Below are 20,583 nucleotides of genomic sequence, written 5' to 3' on the forward strand. Positions count from 1 at the left end.
GGAATGTGGCAGGTGCCAGTATATACTTGTTGAATGAATGGACGGGTCAACATGGGCACACTAGCTATCATTCCCATGCCTGCAGCCCCATCCCTGGGAGCCAAGTGTGTGCAGGACTTACTGCTGATGAAGGATGGCAACAGCCTCCCGAAGCGCATCAGAGGCTCTTCGTTGAGCTCAGTAGACTTGTCCACGAGCTTGAAGAAGATGTCGTTTGGTTCACTGGCAAAGCCAAACAGCTCCTTGACGTTTACCTTCCTACCAATGCCCAGGATCACGAAGAAGTAACCCTTGCATTTGGCCTGCAGGATGGCTCTCTGGGCCTCCTCCAGCTGCTGGTTCTGCACCTCGCCCGTCAGCATCAGGACCACAAGCTTCAGGTCCCGTGGGTTGGGTGCACTTTCAAAGATGTTCTCAATGGTATAGTCGATGGCACTGCCCAAAGCCCTGGTCCCCTGGAGCTGTGCCATCCTGCTGCCGAGGAAGGCCAGGAGCTTCTCCTTGGAGCCGTAGTCAGTCAGGGAGAATTCCACCTTCACAGGCAGCACGCTGGCGTTGCCCACAGACTCATAGGGTGCATGCTGCACGACCGCCACTCTGGCGAAGTGCTGGGAGGCCTTGGGGTCCGGGCTCATGTCCAGCTGTTGGACCAGGTACAGTATGTACTTCCTCATCTCGTTGAACTGGAACAGAGTGGTGGACTCGGAGCTATCTAAGATGAAAGCCATGTCGATATCCACGTCGCTGCCCGCTGCTCTCCGGTCCCTGAAGGAAGGCCTCCAGTTGCCAAATCCACAGGATGGGTCGATGTTGCAGATGTCTAGAAAGAAGCATGGCAGCCCGTTTATTCTGTGACTCTCCTGGAGAGATACTGCACATCAGTCTGCAGGTAGTTTGGGGTCATTAGAATTGTCACATAATGTAGAAACCTATGTATACCTTGCTGACAATATCATGGCTAGGTTTCAGTTTTCATCACCTAGCACTTACTAGAGGAAACAAATCAAGCTGAAATCCTTGTTAATATACTATGGCATTGGCATAATGAAAGAAAAGGAAAGAAAACTACCTTACTTTTTTGCCACTCCTTGAAGAAATGTGTTCCAGAAACACATTACCAGATAATAAAACAAAACCAGATAATAAAATTCTGGACTCCAAGGTCAAAATATAAGCAGAGCCCACTTCCTCCTTTGTACCTATAGAACTAATCATTCTCTTAACAAAGAGAGGCTCTGTTTGGGGGCAGTTGGCTTTAAGCATGGAAACTACTTATGCAGCATATACACTGGTAAATACAAGGCTATGTGAATCTTCATTTAACTCAAGCTCTTTGTACAGATGATGATTATTCACTCAAATGTCCCTCTGTGGATAGTGTGTTTCGCAATTGCAGCCAGACAGATTTTTTTCTCTTAGAGAAGTACCTTACCCAAGCAAACGTGACAAGTCAGGACTTTCGTCAAGAAGTCCGTGAGGTCTCCGCTAGCTGGTAGGACAAGGGCATGACCCACCGCTGTGTTATTGATCTGGTTTAAACAAAAGGAAATCCTTAGTAGGAGTACACAGGGTAAGTTACCATTTGAAAATGTAGCCGAAGAATACACATCAATTAAATAAACACAATTATTTAATAAACACATCAATTAAATAATTATTAAATAATTAAATTAAATTAAATAATTATTTAATAAAAACATCAATTAAATAAACCCCCCATTAGATCAATATCTTCTCTTTCTTGGGAAGTGGGATTAGGAAGGAAGGCACTGATTATGACAGGAAAACATAGGTTTTCTTCCAATGAGATGAACCAGAGTTCAAATCCCACTCCTGCTGGACCTGAAGCACAATTACTTAACTTCTCTGGAATTCAGTTTCCTTAGCTGCAAAGTGGAGATAATGGTAAATTCCCATGAAGTTATTTGGAAGATTAAATTGGATAATATATGTAAAGTACCTGGTATAGCCTCTACCAAATAGCAGGGACCTAAATGTCATTGTTATCTAGCAATAATAATAGCAACTAACAAATATTCACTCCGTCCCTCTCCCATGGGCCCAGGTCCAGAAAGGGATTTAACAACAAAGCAAGTTATGAAATCACTTCCAGAAGACACAGAATGTCCTGCCCATCACAGCTCCTGGCACATCAACATTAAATTGAATAAATGAATGAATATTTGACTTTTTGAACTTGCTGAAACTATGCTTTTTTGGAAACATGCATGGTTCTGGATCACTCAGCCCTCACAGGGGGAGATGTATACATGATCCCCTAATAGGAACGTAAGGCTGGTAGCCCAAGCCGGAGTCGAAAACCCAATACTGTGTTCTCAAATTGGCCTGGAGTTTGGCAGAATAAACCTTAAGAGGTGGTGCCAGTGACCCAACTGTCTCTTGCTGACGTGGCAGTGATAAAACCGTAGAATATCCAGTTTGGAAAGGAAGACGCTAGGGACCATCTCATCCACCAGCCTCTGTCACAGGTGAGAAATCTGAGACACAGAGAGCGTAAGTGACAGGGCCATGGTACTCTTGGTGGCTTAAAGCTGGTTGGTGGTTGGACTAATACTAGAGCCAAGACCTCCTCACTCCAGGTCCCGCTGTGTCCCTTCCTGCCCACCATCCACCCATCCTGGACTGCAAAACCAGAATCAGCATTGAGTAAATATTAATTGACTAATTAATCTTTATATATATATATATATATATATATATATATATATATATATATACACACACAATTAGTATAACAATTATACAAGTCATTTAAGCAAAGAATAAGGAAACACTTAGCTGCTTCATAGGCTGAAGCTAATGCTTCCTTGTCCTATGCTTAAATAACTTGTTTCATTGTTAGATGCCAGCCTGGCTGAGAAATGTTTGAACAGGGATGCAGCTTGGGTGTTGGGCTCACTGATGTCTGGAGAACCTCCCAAGGAGACTGTAGGCCTCCAGGGTCAGCTTGGGAGAGTCTCATCCAAGAAGCAAAGAGGGACCTGGTGGGAATAAGTCATGGGCATTTGGATGTCCATCTAGTGCCAGAGCTATCAGACTGTTCTGGAAGTCTCACAAGTGAGACCAGCCTCATCTAGAAGCTATGGGGTGCAAACCCATCAGGGAGGGTACAGTTGCACCCAAGCACCTTCTCAGAGTCAAGGTGCCCAGAGCACAGACCTGCAGGGCGTTGACCAGCTGCCGGTCCTCCTGGCTCGTGAGGAACAATGGTGTGATCCCAGCATCCGAGAGCTTGAGCACGGCCTCCCTGAGCTGCGGGGACTCCCTCGTGGGTTTATTGCTGAAGAAAACAGCCACCTTCCTCATCAGGAATCCATTCCGCACCCGCTTAAACGTGTTTCTGGCCACGAAGGACATGGCAGTTTCCAGACTCTGTTGCTTGGATGTCAGAGCCACCTGAAGGTTTTTGATCTTGTCCTGGAGAACAGACTTCTTCTTGGAGTCAGCAAAGCGGATCTCCGTGGTGACCTCATTGTTGTAGGTGACCACGGCCACGCGGGCCCCCCGCGGGCAGTTGCTCTCGGCGATGGTCAGGTCGTCCACGATCTTCAGGACCACATCCCTCATCCGGCTGAACGTGTCCTGGGTGACCCCCTCGGAGGTGTCCAAGGCGAAGGCCAGCTCCGTCGGGAAGACGGGGCATTCCAGGGGCCCTGTGGGAAGGGGGAGGGTATTCACAGACAAACTACTTCCTGGAAAGGGGATCTTCTGCTTTCCTTGGAAGGAAGTCCAATTACTGAAATGACTTACCGTAGCAGCAAGCTAGAAGAGAACAGAGAGGAGAGTGAAAGCCTGGTCCACCGGGTGCGAATTTCACACATAAGGATAAAAATGAGGCACAGACGGCAGAAAATCGTGTACTTACGACATTTATCTTTGATGCTCTGGACAAGGGCACATTGCTGGAAAAGGAAAGAAGATGTAAGAGAACAGATAGAAAAAGCTCACGGGGCAAGGGCTCGCGAGGCACACATGCAACTTACGTCCATCGAGTCACCTCTGCTGCCTTTGTAACCCTGCAAAACAAGGACGGGGGCTGAGATCTTGCAGACATGAGGGCTGTGGAGCTTCCCGCCAAGGAACAGCCCGGGGCCCACAGACACATGACAGAGAGAACAAGGTGGGCCCTGACTGACCTTGATCATTTACAGGCTCTCCCTATAAATTTGATTTAACCGCTCAAAGAGCAAAGGAGAGACTTTGAGGACAGAAGTGTTTCCCCTGTAAGATAAATAGCTCCACGCCCTGGAATCCAGGATACTCATTGCAAATCAACGTAAATCACACATTTGAACTTGAGTCTAAACGCTGCTTCTCCCAAGAGGAGAGCTGCCTTTCCCCTGCTGGATTCCTACATCCTGTCAGAGGAGGGACACCCAGGAGTCACTTAGCCACCCTGAGGCTCCAGGTCTAAGCATCCCGGGATTCCACCCCAGGGATACACTCATGGCTGCCCTCGGCATCTCATCCCAATGTGTGGCCACCGAGGGTCAAGCTGTCACCTCGTGGGCTGGCCAGCGTCCTTCCATCCGGCTGCCCCTGCTCACCCGTCCCCCGCTGCAGCTGGACTAACCACCTCCTGCTAAAGGCTCCTCTCCAGATTAAACACCTGACTCTACCATCTTCTCCTGGGTTCAACCAATCCAACCCTCTAAGCTTTCTTTCTAAGGATGATTTTTCCATTTCCTGAGTTACCTTTTCCATTCTTCTGTGAACCTCATCAATTTCAATGTCAGGAGACAGTACAGGAAGAAATTCAAGCAATTCAAGAAATGCAAAGACATTCATGATGAAGGATATGGAAAGGTTGGAGAAAGGTGCCCTCCTGGCTCTAGGTCACTAGTGGGGTTTCAACCACAAATCAGTAGCTCCCTTGGGGATATTATAGACCAAAGGGAATCTTCCCCAAACCGAGGTCTATACTATACTTCTTCCACAAGATGCAATCAAGAGGTATTCAGATGTGTTCTCTTTAGTTTGTCTTCAACACAAACCTCAAGCAAACCTACACCAGGAAATTGTAAAGGCAAATTACGATACACCCTAGATTATAGAGTTCCATGTGAAACTTGCTTTAAAATTTTCTTGGTACTCTAAAGCTCAAAAGCTCTTTTCTCCACTGTGGTATCAGAAGGGAAGTGGTTAAAAAACAAACAAACAAACAAACAACAACAACAAAAATGCAGCCAGCTCTTTTGTGAGGAAAAGAGATAGTGGAAAGTTTTCAAGGAGGACCACGTGTAAGGCACCCAACCCTCGGGCAGCTTGATTGGAAATGGGTAGGTACTTACAGATGGTCCTGCGTAACCAGGGTCTCCCTTCTGTCCAGCTATCCCTGGAGGTCCCGCATTTCCCTAGAAGTAGAAAAAACATTACTCAATTGTGGCAGAAGATGGAGAACTCTCAGCTGCTGCAGTTGGAAGGGGTGGTGGAGATGATCTTGTTTAATGTCCCCCATCACCACAAGGAATCTTTCACTTTAAGAGACCTTAAGTGTCTCCAAAATTCAGGTATAGGCACAAGTGGCCCTAACAAAACTGATGTGCATCTCCCACAACTCTGTTCTCTGGCAGGTCAAGGTGAGATAGATGTTGCCTGAGAACCTTTAATAAGACCACTATGGATGCATACGAAAGCAGTAACTGACAATTAATTAGCTCACTTTTCGATGTAGATAACCAATCCAATGTTTTAAAACTCTACCATGAGTAATAAATGATCTAGTTGGAATGTCCTCACTGAGAAAATTAACAGGATAATTACAATGAATTTAACTATATTTTTTAAGCTAAAAATAACTGTTAGAAGCCTTTACCTGATTTTAGGCCACAAGTTGCTAATTCAAGACTCAGGGCAATCTTAAAAGGATGAGTAAACATCCACTACAGAGAATAATCCAGAATGAAAAGTAGCTTAAGAAAGAGGAGTCTTTTCATGGTGGGGAGGCAAGAGAATACATGGTCTCAGCCTGGCTCACCCCTGAACTTGGAACCCTAGTAAGCACTTCGTGCAGCTCATGAAATCCTGTCTCCGCACCGTCTGGTGGGCAGGACCAAATATGTCTGCGCAGACTGCTGATGTCAGTCATTGTGAGACTTGAGTCCCCCGGCACCGTGCGAGGAGTGGACCACGGGCTAGTGACCTTTGAGACGTATTAGACGAGGGGGCCCTCCAGACCTCCCTCTACAGGGAGCATGACCAAAGGAAGACAGCACAGACACAGCCGCAGGGTGTCCTGAGTACATCCGTCTAAGGCTCAGGATCCCTCTACTCCCACCCCATACGACCTCTGGCCAGGTTGCAAGCGAAGAAGGTTAACTTTCAAAGAAGCAATGGAGTCTTCAGTGTGCAGACCTGCTACCAGGAAGGTGCAGGCAAACTTACCCTTCGGCCTCTGATGCCTTTGGGTCCCAGTGCTCCGTCTGTCCCCGGCTCACCAGGATTGCCCTGGGAAGAGAGCCAGGAAGCAGCACATTAAACTCTGAGAGGCAGGTCTAGCAGAGGGTCCTGGGGGCCTCTGGACCACACTTCCCAGAGCGGCCAAATGGCTAATTTTGATGGATTTTCCACCAAGTTACCGGCGCAGCTGTGGCATTTGCAGACTCAGTCTAAGCTTAGTGAACTTGGACTTAGAAGTTACATTAATGATAACATCATACAGATTATACTAGCATCTTAAGGTTTACAAAGTATTTTATTGCAGTGCCACTTCATTTAATCCTCACGAGCACCATGACAAGGGCATATTGTCATCTCCATGTGACTGATGAGGGAGTGTCTTGGAAAGTGTGGGCCTTTCCCAAGGTCACTTGATTCGTAAGTGTCTGACTGAAGACTAGACCCAAGATAGGGTGACCTTCAGTCCATGATCACATCAGACTCATCCTAAAACAATGATGCTGTTTACCCCTAGGGGAATATTTACCTTTGGTCCTGGGTATCCGGGGAATCCTCTTTCTCCCTATAAAAAATAAATGACTCAATATTTGGTCCCAACTTAAAGTCATCTAACATAAATTATTCTCAAGCAGAAAAAATATATCCATAGCATCACCAAGAGAAAAAATTCACTACATTACAATTCAATTTTGAGAGATAATCCTTTAAAAATACAGCATGTCAGAAGTTCAAGAATCTCGGCAGACACATACTTTTTTGCCTCTGCGTCCCTCACTGCCAACTCCATCCCGTCCGTCATCTCCCTAAGGGTGGAAAAACAGTGTTACTGCAGGTGCCCCTGTCAGGCACACCACGACCTTCTTTTTCTAAAGCCCTGAGCAGTGGGTCTTTGTGTCCCTGGAGTGTTCCCAGATCAAGGTACAGCTCAAGGAAGAGTTCCTAGCCCTATCCCACCCTCCAGTGCAAACAAGACCGTGTCTGTACTAAAGAACTACTACGAGCTATTGGTAAAGATGCTATTTGGATGTAGAATCAAAGACGCATAGAACCAGGGAATCTTAGAGTTGATAGGACTCTTGAAGGCCACCGTGATCTATGCATATAGGAGTCCTTGATTCCACTTCAAAGCAAGAACGCAGGACTCAGTCTCGCACCCTCCTGAGTCTCCTGTGCTCAGCCCTTACCCCCCTCTCCCCGGTGCCCCTTCCCTTCGTCCAGGTCATGCCTCTAGACCGCCTTCCTTCCCCAAACCCACTTCCCTGTACTCGGAGATGTGCCCCTATCACTCTCTCCTGGGGGGCTTTCCGAACTGGACACTGTTGATTATTTCAAAAGAATCCAAAGAATTTGCATGAAATATACATTAATATCTCTAAAACATGCACAGAACATGCTCCTTAGTTAATTTAAACAGCTAAAGAGCTGTTGCCCCAAATTTATAGAAACAGAATCAGGAAGAGATGTCATTGAATGGTTTGAGTAGATTTTAAAGTCTGATTTTTTTTTCCCCTCTGCTTCTGAGACAGCAATAGCAATGGATTTTAAAATTTCAGTTAGCTGTAGAGAAATTACAAACACAAGAAAAGTATTTTCAAGCTTTGGGATTGTGAATCAGATCAACCTGGTCCACTTGTGTAGTTTTTAGGTGTAATGACTCATTTTACAGAAAAATTCCCAATGTACTCGAGATTTATTTTTCCTGGATAGAAACGTACGTTACAACATTATTGCAAGAGAGCAGTTAGGGTGTTTTTAAATAACTTTTTTAAACGAATTCTCAAAGTTAGAATTTCCATTGCTGGGATGTCTCATTCAACACAAACCGTTTCAACCTGAATTGAGATCTTATCAAAGCCCATTCCATTTTAAACCAAGGACGTTTATTTCTTTGCAGAAAAGCTCCATCTAGTTGAGCTCCAAAAGCATTTGCAAGACCTGAAATGAAGGTGGTTCAAGGGTCAGTAAACCACCACATTCACTTCTCAGAAAGAAATCAAGAAAAAATGTCTCTATTCACTCCCTCTCCAGTGAAATAAAAATTATTTTGAAACTTATAAGCAGCAGGTTTCACTATTTTCAATCACATCCCCAGTAATATAAGAAGCAGCTATCAAGCTGTCTCTTTGTGGAACCAACGCAAGTTGCAATGACAAAGGCCAGCCCAGCACAAGGCCACATCTCCCTGCTTCCTGAGCATCTCAGCGGAGTCAGTGGCAGCCTGGGCCCCGTGCACGTGTTGATCTTACCGTCTCCCCACGAGGGCCTCGGTTCCCGATGCTTCCCTTGGGTCCTGGATCTCCGGGCTCACCCTAGACATAAGAAACAGGGCTGAGACACCTGTGGGTCTGGGACTATTTAAAATGTGATTCCAAGCCCTGCCCTTGTTCTGGGTGACATCATCGGTAGGGTTGCCACAAGCTGCTAACTTCACCTTTTAGATTTTGATGTTAATGATTTTTTAAATTTCAACGTCCACGTGCGGACTCCTGGAAGAGAATCCAGGAAGGCTTGTGTTTGTTCTTTTCATCTTCATGGCACGGGGACGTGCCAACAGGGAGGAGAGAGAGACGGGAAAGAGGAAGGCGTGGAATCAGCAGTGAAAGCCAGTGTGGCCCCACGAGGGGCAGAGAGGCAAAAAGGCTGGAGTCATGTGAACACACTGCTTTCCCCGAGAAAATGCTGCCTCTCAGACTGGCTATGATGAATAGTCGTTGTTCTCAAGGCTCATAGAAAGGCAGCCTGCATATAGCAAGCTGCTGTTATCCAAAGCAGCTGGGCTCTGGGACCCTTGGATTAGCTGCACGTGGCCAGCGGGGCTGCTGTGCACAGTGTCAATATCTGGAGAATATTCAGTGCAATACGGAAGTGGTCCTAGGCTGCTGATGTGCTCCAAGGGCCCTGAGGATGCTGAGCTGTCCTCACAAGCCTGTGCTCGAAAAGATAGGGCAGTTCAGCAGCGGCTGGCAGTTCTGGTTATGAGAATGCAGGCCAACCCACTGCACACAGCTCATGGGTGCCCTTAAGGTGGGGACAGTGATCCCACTGGCCCAGCCACTGTCAACAGGGGAGGCCTGGTGGAAAAGACCAGAGGGGAGGAGACAGGATATGCAAACCAAGCAGCTGGACAGACTGTCAAACGAGGGAGCGGTGACATGGTGTCTGGCCAGGCCCCGGCCTGGGGAAACACGAGCTCCAGACAAACCTTTCTTCCCAGGGGCCCGGTTCTGCCACGTTCTCCAGGAGCACCTGCGGTCCCCCCGTTTCCCTGGAGCATGAGGAGAGGACAGAGTCAGTGAAACATTCACTCTCTAAGCCAAAGCGGTGGAAGCCCGCCTCTCGCAAGCCCCACCCCACCCCCTGCTGCCCCGTGTGGAGGTCAGATCCTGCAGCTCTCTGCCACTCTCAGCCCTGGAGACCCCAGTGCAAACGTGCATGGAGGTGGCTTGTGCAAACCTAAAATATGAGTGTGACCAGTTTTCACAGGTGTGCACACGTCTCAGTAATTAACGTTCACCTCCTAAGTTACCGACTAGGGGACAAACACCCGATTTATGTAGCTTTACCTCCTCTCCCTTTCCACGCCTCCACAACAAGCACCTGACTTTACAGGTGTGGAAACCTATACACACTTTCTCACCGAGTGAGTGAATAAGTTAACAAAGGAACATAGCTCTTAAAATGCAGTGCAGCCTACAGAGCCCAGAAATGACCCTGACAGATGCGGCAAATCCAGATGGTGGCAGCTGTTTGTACTGTTAACTATTTGAAGAGCTTCAACTCACCTCTGCACCATCTTAAATTCTTGACTAATCAGAGCTTAAATAAATATTTAAAACAAAATAGGTATTTATCAGATTTCAAACTTGGGAAGGACTTTCCAAGCAAATAGGGTCTCTCACAAAGTTCCTACTTCCCCTGTAAAACATTTTTGCGTGTTTATGTAGCCTCGGGCCAGTTCATTGCCAGTTTATTAGTCATTACTAATTTCTGTAACACATTATAAGATGGCTCCCTGTTCCTAGTAGACCCAAGGGACACCAGAGTATGGGCACCCAGTCCTAGCTCAGCTACACCATGTTTCTGCTCATCATCAATAACAGCCAAGATAGATGTTGATGTTTGCATTGACAGCAAGTTTAAGGAACATCTTCCATGTCAAACTTGAGGACGGGGAACTCCTTACACAAATACCAAACCACAGGGGCAATTTCCAGGGGCCAAATATGAAATAATACAGAGTCATCTGAGAATTTTGGTCGATTCATCTGATTTCCTGCAGATCCACCCTAAGACTTCTGCAATGAGGCCCCTCCTTCCTTTGCTCACCTCCCAGGTGGCCTATGTTTGGAAGGGGCAGCATTGGGACTTAGCCCCTGGAGCATCAAGAAAAACCCCCTCTAACTTCCTCAGGGTGAATGAGCCAGTTGCTCCGAGGACTGAGGTTGGCCCCAGGTCTGTGCTGCCAAAGAGTCGGGCTGAGGGGTCTGTCTCCTGTTCCACCCTTCATGAAACATGGAACTCTCAGCCTGCTGGGGCAACATGCTATCCATTTAGCTGAAGAGAAGGGTGGGATCAAGACAGACTTACCCGAGGTCCAAGAATGCCTTGTTCACCGATCAGGCCTGGAGGGCCGGTGGGACCAGGAGGACCCTGAAAAAGTAAAATGCCAACGTAAGTGCCATGTGGAGGTGACACACCATGACTGCCATAATGTCCACACAACGGAATATCACTCCACCATGGAAAGGAGCAAAACACTGACACCAGCTACAGCATAGATAAACCTCAAAAACATGGTGCTGAGTGAAAAAGCCAGACACAAAACCTATTCAACGATTCCATTCATATGAAAGGTCCAGAATATGCAAATCCACAAAGACAGAAAGGAAGTTAGTTGGTTGTCAGGAGCTGGGGGAGGGGCATGATTGCCTAATGGGTACAGGGTCTCCTCTGGGGGACGATGAAAATATTTCAAAACTAGATAGAGATGTTAGTCGTGCAACATTGGGGATGTGCTAAACGTCACCTTAAGAGATTAATTTTGTGCTCAATTTTGTGAAAGCCATGGTCACCTCAAGTTTTAAAAAGTGGTAGGGCATCTGGGAACATAACCACACTGGGGGTACTGACCTGTGCACCTCTGGTCCCCTGCTCTCCCACAGAGCCCGGCTGGCCGGGACCGCCCTTGTTGCCCTTTGAAACAAGAGAAGATGTAGGGAAGGGTCAGCCCTCTGTTCTACAGTCTCATCTGCACAGAGGTGCAGGGAGACAGTCACATTCAATACTTGGAGGCACTTTGCCCTCTTAGGATCGATTCGCACTCTTCCCTCACCCTTTCCTCAAGATGACTTCACGACATGAAGCTCTTTTGGACCCAAACCTGTCTTGCACAGGTGGGAGGACAGAGCCACCAAGACATGTGGCTTGCTGATGACCAGGTAAGTGGGCACATCGCGGGCAAGAGGCCCCCAGGACGCTGCCTCCCCAGTCATCTCCCTTCCCTTCTCCCCTCCCCACCGTCACTTTCATTTTGTTAATCACTTCCACTGCCATCATCGTTTTTGTAAGTCTTACAGAAGAGGCTACATTTAAGGAGATGGTAGAAAAGATGGGAGCTACAAGCTTTGATTGCGAAGGAGAGAGTAATTTTTAACTTGCGGGTGGGGTGGGGACCCTCTCCCGAGAGCACACAGTGACTGACGTTGTGATGACAGCAAAGAGATGGTGACTTTGAGGCTTACCTTAGCCCCTGCTGGTCCCCTTCGGCCAAAGCCGCCCTGAGGAAGAAATCACACAAACAGTGAAAGGGAGGCAGGGAGGCTGGGGGAGGCCGGGCTCCCTGGGACTTAACCCGCACCTTCATGACACCCTCTGGGCCCCAGACACTGTGCCTACCCAGCCCAGAAGAAACTCCCATGAAGGGACACCTTTTCTCCCGCCCTCCCCTCGGCAAAGGTTTTCTTCCACGCTGCCCTTGTCAATCATCCACATGGACGGTCTGAGGATGACTTCAGACCTGCCAACCAAAGTAAGGACCCCTCGGGCTGCATGGCCCCAGACAGTTTCAAGTAAGGAATGTGAAACAGGAAGGTCGACCTGTCTATTTTTCTTCCATTTTCCTAACTGGAGGGAGAGGTAAGACGTTAATTATAATGGAAGGGAGTCCCAGACTCTCCACACTGTCCCAGCCAAATATAACACACACTCGGTTAAGTAAAGTATTCAGCGTGGGCGTATGTGAACCTAAAAGCCCGGCTGCACTTGGTTTGGGCTCATGACTTGGCAACATCTTCCCCGATGCTCCAGAAGTGACCCTTAGTTCAAATAAACGTGGGCTCGCTCTTAAGCAATCCATTAATTCCCACCTCAAGATGGCTTCGTCTTCACTGGAAAGGTTTGGGGTGGGAATCCATCCTGGCTATATCTTTGCAAGGTTAGGGGTTGAATTCTGGAGCCTGTGACGCACCAGCCTGTTACAGGCTTGGCCTCTATCTTCTGCATCGACCCAAGAACCACCTTCTCTTCTCCCAGTGAACAAGCCCCATGATCTTCTGGGGCCACCATTCTGCCCTGATTCACTGTAATGGCAGCTTCTTTCATGGAAGCCCTTGGCCTCCTTCCAGGGATGACATATGGACAAGAGGGGGAGGGGCGCGGCCAGGCCACTCTCCACAGAGTAGCAATCTGCCTGCCACTTCCAAAGGGGACCTCACCGAGTATGACCAGGGGCCACCTGTGCTCAGGCCACGTGAGGAGTGAGGTAGCCCAGGGGAAGGATGCCTTTCATCTGAGCGTGAGCCTGGCTTAGTGATGTGTCCTAAGGGAAGACAGCCCTAACTTGACCGCACTGATTTCAAACCCAAACTGACACCCTGTGCATAGAATTAACATGAACTGTATGCTTGACTGTATTTTAAGTCTCTTCATGGAAACAAGCTTTGGCTGTACTCACGAACTAAGCTGTTTAGCACATTATAACAATGGAGTGTTTCTTCATGGTTTTTTTTTCATTGTAGAAATCAACAGCATTATTCAAAGATAATACTCAAAAGCTTTTAAGGTAGCATTTTCAAAATTTAAGTTTTCTTCTGAATTTTCAAAGCAAGGTTATGCCCATAGTATACCATTTGCCTAGGGCCGAGAGTCGTTTCTTTTCCAAGCCCTTGTCAGCACACACCCTCTGATCGTCCACTGCGGACCCCTAACCATGTGACTGCCACGGGGAAAAGGGTTGAGGGGGCCCCGATCTGGCCCCCATCCCCAGCCAGATGCTGAGCAGACACCTTTCTCAGGCACCCACCAGCGCCCTGAACTAGCCGTGAGAATTTACAGACTTCCAGATACATCTTCTCCCAGCTAGGAGGTCTGAGCTCTTTGTAACCCTGGGCCCTGGAAGCACTCAAACAGCTTCCCAAAGATCATTCATCTCCCTTTGGCTTCAGCAATTCTTCAACAAGAGTCAAAGACGAGGCATGCACTGAGCAGTCTACAACAGGCATTTCTGAAACGTCTTGAACAAGCAATTGCGAGATGCAATTCACTAGAAAATTGACTCTGGTTTCACTGCTGGAGTTACAGCAGTACGAGAAAAACAACTATCAAACAAAACAAATATACACCCCATCAGCCTCCCCGCCCTTTATCCCCTCACTCCCTCTGTATTTGTGTTTCTGTTTAGATTTTTTTAAACATTCAGTGGGATAAAGCCCAGCCAAATATTCGAAAGCAGCAAAGATATTACTTTTAAAAGTGTCTGTTCAGTATGTTTTGGAAGGGGAGGGAAGCGGGCTGAGGGCGTCCAGAGTGAATGATCAGAATGAAGGGTCTGCAGAAGTAGCAACACACGGGGGACAGTGGTTTCCGAAATCGCCTTAAATTCCCTAAATAAAAAGTTGCTGAGCAGCTCTGCCCCAAAGAGTGTCTAGCAGAGTTCAGTAAATATCACCACAGAGCCCCCGCAAACCCCAAGAGGCACTCACGCTTTTCCCGGGTTCTCCAGGCCCGCCAGACACCCCATCTGTCCCAGGGAGACCCTGTCATGGAAAAGAAAATTAACGTAAGATTCTCATCTGCAAAGAAGAACTTGTAACTCAAATATCGCACAAGACGCTGGGGAAAAGGAATGGATACACACAGGGCCAGTCGCACACTCTGGGGGTGCCTTAGACCCAGGTTCACTCTGTCCCCCACAAAGCTTAGTTTTGATGAGCACTTTCTGGAAATATCTATGGGGCACAACTCTGCCGAGAGGAAGCCCCTCTTGGGAGGGGCTGTTTCTGTTCCTCTTGGAGACCCCTTTGCGAGTGTGCACACTGGCTTCCTGGGGCTTTCTGCTCCCAACCTCAGCCTTGTACACCCACAGCCTAAAGACCACGTCGTGGCCTCCGGGGCTGGCAGTGAACCAGCTTGAGTTTAGTTTCTCGGGCTCTCGGCACAGGGGCAGTCTAGGTACACAGAGTGCTGTACCATGGGGCCGATGTCTCCGGTTTCTCCTTTGGGTCCTCTCTGCTGGCTGTCCTGTCCTGAGTTACCCTGAAAAGAGAACAGGTCGGGAATAAGCCACGTGTGCAGGGAAAGCCACTGCTGCTGGGTCAGTGACCAGGAGAATATTAGTGGTGGTCTGAATGCCAGCTGCTTTGGCCACATCCCATCCAGATAACGCCCATCTCACCCTGATAGAGCCTGCCGTGGGGTCAGTAATCACTCTGAGCCCCAAACAGGGGGGGGAGATGGCTCTTCCTCCCCCCGGGAGGATGGTGGCCAGGCTCACTCTTGCCTTGTCCTGGTCTGGACCAGAAGAGGCTGGCCCAGCGATGGTCACTTGTTGACAGGTTTTATAGACCCATAAAGCAAGAAAAACTGCAAACTCTTCCCTTTTCCTAAAGTGAACTTAAAGTGTCCTGAGACCACATTTTAGGGAAATTTCTCGGGTCTTCACATAATAGGCTTTGCAAAGACTTATCTTTGCATCAAGAGAGCAAAGACATCTCCAGCCACCCCAAAATGCTAAGAAAAGGGCAAACCACATATTTTGCCAACACGTTTTAAAGCAATTTCAAGAGTAAAATTCTTCCTTTCAACCCACTTCTCCCCACAAACTCCTTCCCCGGACTCAAGTCTCAAATCGGTGACAAGCATTTCCCCTTACCGAGTCACCTCTGATCCCAACATCCCCTCTTTCTCCTTTGTCTCCTTTGGGTCCTTTGTCACCCTAAATAAAAACCACAAGCAGAGACTGAGAATTAGATGAGTTTCACAAATTTATCTCACTCTCAAAATTGCATTCTTCCAATCACAAATCTTAAAAAGAACAGTGTTTCAGCATTTACCATTTACTCATTTGCCATGAAGGTAAAATTATTTCCAGATACTTCAGGTAACCCACAAGTATTTATTGGGGACCCACTCTGTGCCAGGCGCTGGGGATTTATTTCAACAAAACACACTCAGTCCTTGCCCAATGGGACATACTCTCCAAACCAGAAAATATAATGTAAATATGTCACAGCTGACAACGGACATAGGCGATGCCAAGGATGCACACCCCAGGAGGAGGTCAGGGAAGGCTGCCTGGAGGAAGCGGTCTTAACATACACAAGTAAAAGAAATAATCCCTAAGTGAAATGTTCATAGTTTTTCCATGACAGTAACACTGCAGGAATATACTTACCCTTCTTCCTGGATTCCCTTTCTCTCCAGAAATACCAGGCAATCCTTTGTCTCCCTGCCAAAGACAATGATAAAATGTCATTCCTGGCATAATTTCTACCACAGACTGAGGTGTTAGTCACTGTAATCTTCAGGACCAAAAGCAATTTGCACTTAGAGTGTAAAATCACTTACATCTTCACCGTCAAGACCATCCAGTCCAATTTCTCCTAATTCACCCTGTGAGGGGACAAGACACACAGGTGAGTGTGAAATATGGCAAAACACTGGGAAAGTTTTAAATATAAAAAGAAAAGCAAGCTTAAGTACCTTCTCTCCTGGGAATCCACGAGAGCCCTAAAAGGGAAGGGAAGAGGAAACATTAGCTCCTTCCCGGAGGCTGAATAGAATAGGCTAGAATAGGCTAAGGGCTCCCCTCTCCCCATTCCCAACTTAAAAGTCAGTGTCTGGGGCTTCCCTCTGGCTCACTGGTTAAGAATCTTCCTGCCAATGTAGGGGACACGGGTTCGATCCCCGGTCCAGGAAGATCCCACATGCCACGGAGCAACTAAGCCCGTGCACCACAACTACTGAGCCTGTGCTCTGGAGCCTGTGAGCCACAGCTACTGAGCCTGTGTGCCACAACTACTGAAGCATGCGTGCCTAGAGCCCGTGCTCTGCAACAAGAGAAACCACTGCAGTGAGAAGCCCGCGCCCTGCATCGAAGAGTAGCCCCACGATCCACAACAAGAGAAAAGCCCGCGCACAGCAGCAAAAACCCAACACAGCCAAAATTAAAATCAATAAAATAAATTTATACTTAAAAAAAGTCAGTGTCTGAAAATTCAGTGTTAGAGATTCATCTGTTTGGCTAGCTCTCTCTCTATCATGAGGGGATCATAAAACTAACTTGCCTGGACCTGAGCACTTGGGTAGTGTTGGCTCTCTGGGCAGGAGGGCTGGGCCCTGAAGGCCAGGGACAGGGGTTCCGAGGAGGCCCCTTTATAACATTGCAGTGGCCTGTCTCTCAAACTGCAGCAAATTGAGGAGAAAGTTCATCAGCCCTTGACTCCAAGTATTTCACACACAGAACCTTCCAGCACATGAGTCCTTTCCCTCTGTCTCTGCCCCCCTCCACTTCCCTCACTCCTCCCAGTCCAGGGGCTGAAGCTGCCGGGCACCGGCCTTCTCTCTGCCCTGGCCCACGTTCTGTCTGTCCTCATCAGTGTGTCCTGCTTCCCATTGCCATACGAAACTGTTCCTCCAACCTCAGGCTCCCTTCCTGGCATGGAGTGCATTCCTGAAACCGCCAGACCCTGGGCTGCCTCTGTGAGAGGCCACTGGCTGCCAGCGCTGAGCAGAGAAGCCGGGGCAGGCATCTTCCTTCCCCAGGAGGCACTGGAGAAAGTGTCCCCCTTCTGCACGCACCCCCGACCGCCCTCTCCCCGCTGGGGCCTGGTGCCATGGTCCCCTCCCCACACATGGGGGTCACTGTACCTTTATGCCCCTCTGCCCGGGGCAGCCCTGGAAACCTTGAGTGCCGTTCACACCAGGTGGGCCGCGCTCACCCTGTCAGGAGAAACAGAGGCATTTTGCAAGTTGGAGCTTCTTGTCACGTGTCTCCACTGAGTAGGGAGCCCTGCGAAAGGCGTGCATTAGGAAGCTGTCCACTGGCTGGCGGGCTGATGAGCCAGGCAGGGCCTCCAGCATCCCCGCCCGCGGCCCCCGCAGGCCAACCTCTGCACAGGGCCTTGAACCTGCAGTTCCCTCCCCTGGAAGGAGTGGGGTCTGGGAGTGTCTGCAGCACAGAGGGCACCTCCTGGTGGGCGGAGGATAAGCAGGCCTCAGGGTACTGGGTCTGGGTGGGGGCTGGGCCCGTGGAGAACCCTCAGGCTGGCTGCTTCTCCATATGGTCCTGGGCTCCCAGCTCTCCAGTGGGTCCGGACCCAGCCCTGACACCCGGCACTGCTGGACGAGACCCTGGGGGCTTCAACTCCTCCCCCTGGGGTCCTCTCTCCCCATCCCAGGGCTGGCCATGGTCCTGGGTTCCCAGCTCTTCTATGGGGTCCAGGCCCAGCCCTGACACCCGGCACTGCCGGACGGGACCTTGGGGGCTTCAACTCTTCCCCCTGGGGCCCTCTCTCCCCATCCCAGGGCTGGCCATGGTCCTGGGCTCCCAGCTTTCCAGTGGGGCCCAGGCTCAGCCCTGACACCCGGCACTGCTGAACGGGTTATTGGTGGCTTCAACTCCTTCCACTGGGGTCCTCTCTCCCCACCCCAGGGCTGGGCCTTGTTTTAGTGTCTCAGAAGTTCTCAAACCAATTCTGGGCAGGATCCTGCTTCCCGAAGGCCCTGCTTCAGGCTCTACCCACCGGCAAATGGACCCCTTGGTGACTGATAACTCATACCAGCAACCGCCCTCTGGGAGGCTGCCCTCAAAGGGCGTCACCGCTAAAATCCTGACTGGGTTTCCCCTGCACCTCCGGCTCCAGCTGCCTCTCAGCTCTGCCTGGATGTCTGAATCTGGTAGATGCTGGGTTTGCCATCCTCAGGGGTCCTCTGTCTCAGAAGCCATTTAGTCCCTCCCTCTGAGACGGAACACGTAAAAACCTGCACTTCCTACCCACATTTGTCATCCTCAGATTCTCAGACTAGTTTCCGTAGTGTAGAAATCTGAGTCAAGTTGTTAAGAAAGTTAGAAAGTAATTTTTTTCTGGTGGAAAAGACTGGAAACAGAACAGGTGAGGAAGCCCACCATTCAATCCCAACGTGTAAAGAACAAGGAGGAATAAAGATTTAAGGAATAAAACAACCTTTACTTACAGGTCCACCCTCGTCACCAGGATAACCTCGATAGCCATCTTCTCCAGGAATACCCTAGAACAAAGTAAATCGTTTCCTTGGTTAAATGCTGTGGTTTTCTCTGTTTCCTATTTAAGCATCTCTTCACCCCCCTTCATTTGGTAGAGCGGTGCTTTCGGGGTCCCTGGAACATGACTTTTTCCTACTCATTATTATCAGGATCTTTAAGGCTCTTGATCTACCAAGAAATCCTGTGCACTTCCTATAACTTAGAGGCAAATGTGAAGAATCCCTGCTGGCCGTCCTAGTGAGGCTGCCAGTCAATGATGCCACTGGTCTTAACATAATTTTATAAAATGAAGAACCAGTGCATAAAAGAACCCAGTGGAAAGGGAGGAGGGAGCAGACACAGGGACAAGGTCTGCACCTCAGATCTGTCCTACAGCACAGCTAGTTCCTTCTCCTCCCTTTTCCATCTCCCCACCATCATAGCAGAGAAATTCCCCAGCCAAAGTAATGACGGCTCTGAAATCTAGTCTCAGGCGTAAGAAAAGGGTAAAACCACCATACCTTTGGCCCAATGCTGCCAATGGGCCCTCGGTCTCCTCTTTGTCCAGAGCATTTGCAGGGAACCCCACAGCAGGCTTTCTCGGCAATGTTGTCCTACCAAGACAAAAAACGAAGTTCAGATCTCAATAAATGTCTAGAAAAAAGGCATAAATGTGCCGTCTGAGGACCGTGGCATCCACAGCAAGAGATAAAGTCACCTCCTATGGCACTCCCTTGAAGGCTTAGCCATTGGTGGATAATACCGTGTCACAAATGGACTCTGAAGAACCACCAAAGATAATGCATCTTATTCACAATGCCACCTCAGGCTGGGCCTTATTTCTAGAAGTTTCCAACATAGATATTCAAGCTTCAGATGTTAAGCATAGCTTACATATTTTTAAGCTCCAGAAAGCAAAACCTGACAAACCATTGCAGACAGCCAGGATGGAAGGTGGTTTCAGAGCAGAGACCATATGCCCTTCCCCAGAACCCTGGTCAGAGTCACGGAACATGGCGCCAGCCTGGAGGAGGCCTGGGAGCAGCTGCGGGGCGGGATCCCTGCCTCTGAGCCATAAGCACCGCGCCGCCAGTCACCAATGACTCCAGCGCCCATCAGACACCCTGGACATTCCCTCCCATCCCAGCCCCTGGCCTTATGCGGGAAAGCGCACACCCCAAGTACATTTCTACCTGCTAAACTCATGATGGTCAATGCCTTTTCTTGCTGTGAATTTCCTAGAGTTTTCACTTTCTCCCATGTCCTAGGTTTGTCAATTAACTCAACTTCCTTCCACTCAATAAAAAAATCCAAATTGCAGCCCTGGGAAGAAGGTCAGAGGGCAGGATGGAGTCAGCTCGTCCCATAGGGCACCACTGCCTCCTCCAAAGAAGCTCTGAGTTGAACGCTCAGCCCCCTCACGTCCCAAAAGCCCCCAGCCTCACCCCCAAACCCAGACGTTAACCCCACCTGCTGAGAGGCTGAACCCAAGAAGATTAGGAAGCCTCATGGGGCGCCCTCATTTGCTCCAAAGGGAACTAGAAAAGAAGGCAATGGAAGCCCCTTTCCACCCAGAAATGGCCTTTCGTTTCCTGCATATTCTTGTTTTCCCTGTTTCCTGTTGACAGAGGGAAGGGTCCATCTCAATGTTATGGCTTCTCAAC

General features: G+C 48.8%; 1 protein-coding gene across 6 annotated transcripts in view; it reads right to left on the minus strand.

Moving 5' to 3' along the window:
* COL6A3 (collagen type VI alpha 3 chain) overlaps positions 1–20,583 on the minus strand; it is an 86,337-nt gene that overhangs the window by 19,270 nt on the left and 46,484 nt on the right. For 5 of the 6 annotated variants that reach the window (XM_081242745.1, XM_081242744.1, XM_081242743.1 and 2 more), the window contains 24 exons: positions 19,441–19,533; positions 18,892–18,945; positions 17,566–17,637; positions 16,399–16,425; positions 16,264–16,308; positions 16,091–16,144; positions 15,569–15,631; positions 14,887–14,952; positions 14,400–14,453; positions 12,162–12,197; positions 11,551–11,613; positions 11,008–11,070; positions 9,623–9,685; positions 8,667–8,729; positions 7,173–7,223; positions 6,947–6,982; positions 6,406–6,468; positions 5,313–5,375; positions 4,005–4,037; positions 3,887–3,923; positions 3,772–3,783; positions 3,181–3,674; positions 1,433–1,529; positions 122–820 (listed from right to left, as the gene is read on the minus strand). In XM_081242745.1, coding sequence (XP_081098871.1) covers positions 122–820; positions 1,433–1,529; positions 3,181–3,674; positions 3,772–3,783; positions 3,887–3,923; positions 4,005–4,037; positions 5,313–5,375; positions 6,406–6,468; positions 6,947–6,982; positions 7,173–7,223; positions 8,667–8,729; positions 9,623–9,685; positions 11,008–11,070; positions 11,551–11,613; positions 12,162–12,197; positions 14,400–14,453; positions 14,887–14,952; positions 15,569–15,631; positions 16,091–16,144; positions 16,264–16,308; positions 16,399–16,425; positions 17,566–17,637; positions 18,892–18,945; positions 19,441–19,533 — 2,401 coding nt within the window. The remainder of the gene's footprint in view (positions 1–121; positions 821–1,432; positions 1,530–3,180; positions 3,675–3,771; positions 3,784–3,886; positions 3,924–4,004; positions 4,038–5,312; positions 5,376–6,405; positions 6,469–6,946; positions 6,983–7,172; positions 7,224–8,666; positions 8,730–9,622; positions 9,686–11,007; positions 11,071–11,550; positions 11,614–12,161; positions 12,198–14,399; positions 14,454–14,886; positions 14,953–15,568; positions 15,632–16,090; positions 16,145–16,263; positions 16,309–16,398; positions 16,426–17,565; positions 17,638–18,891; positions 18,946–19,440; positions 19,534–20,583) is intronic. The other variant, XM_081242741.1, reaches the window with a different exon arrangement.

Source organism: Mesoplodon bidens (assembly GCF_964165515.1).
Source record: "Mesoplodon bidens genome assembly, chromosome: 8".
In the NCBI taxonomy this organism is placed as follows: domain Eukaryota; kingdom Metazoa; phylum Chordata; class Mammalia; order Artiodactyla; family Ziphiidae; genus Mesoplodon; species Mesoplodon bidens.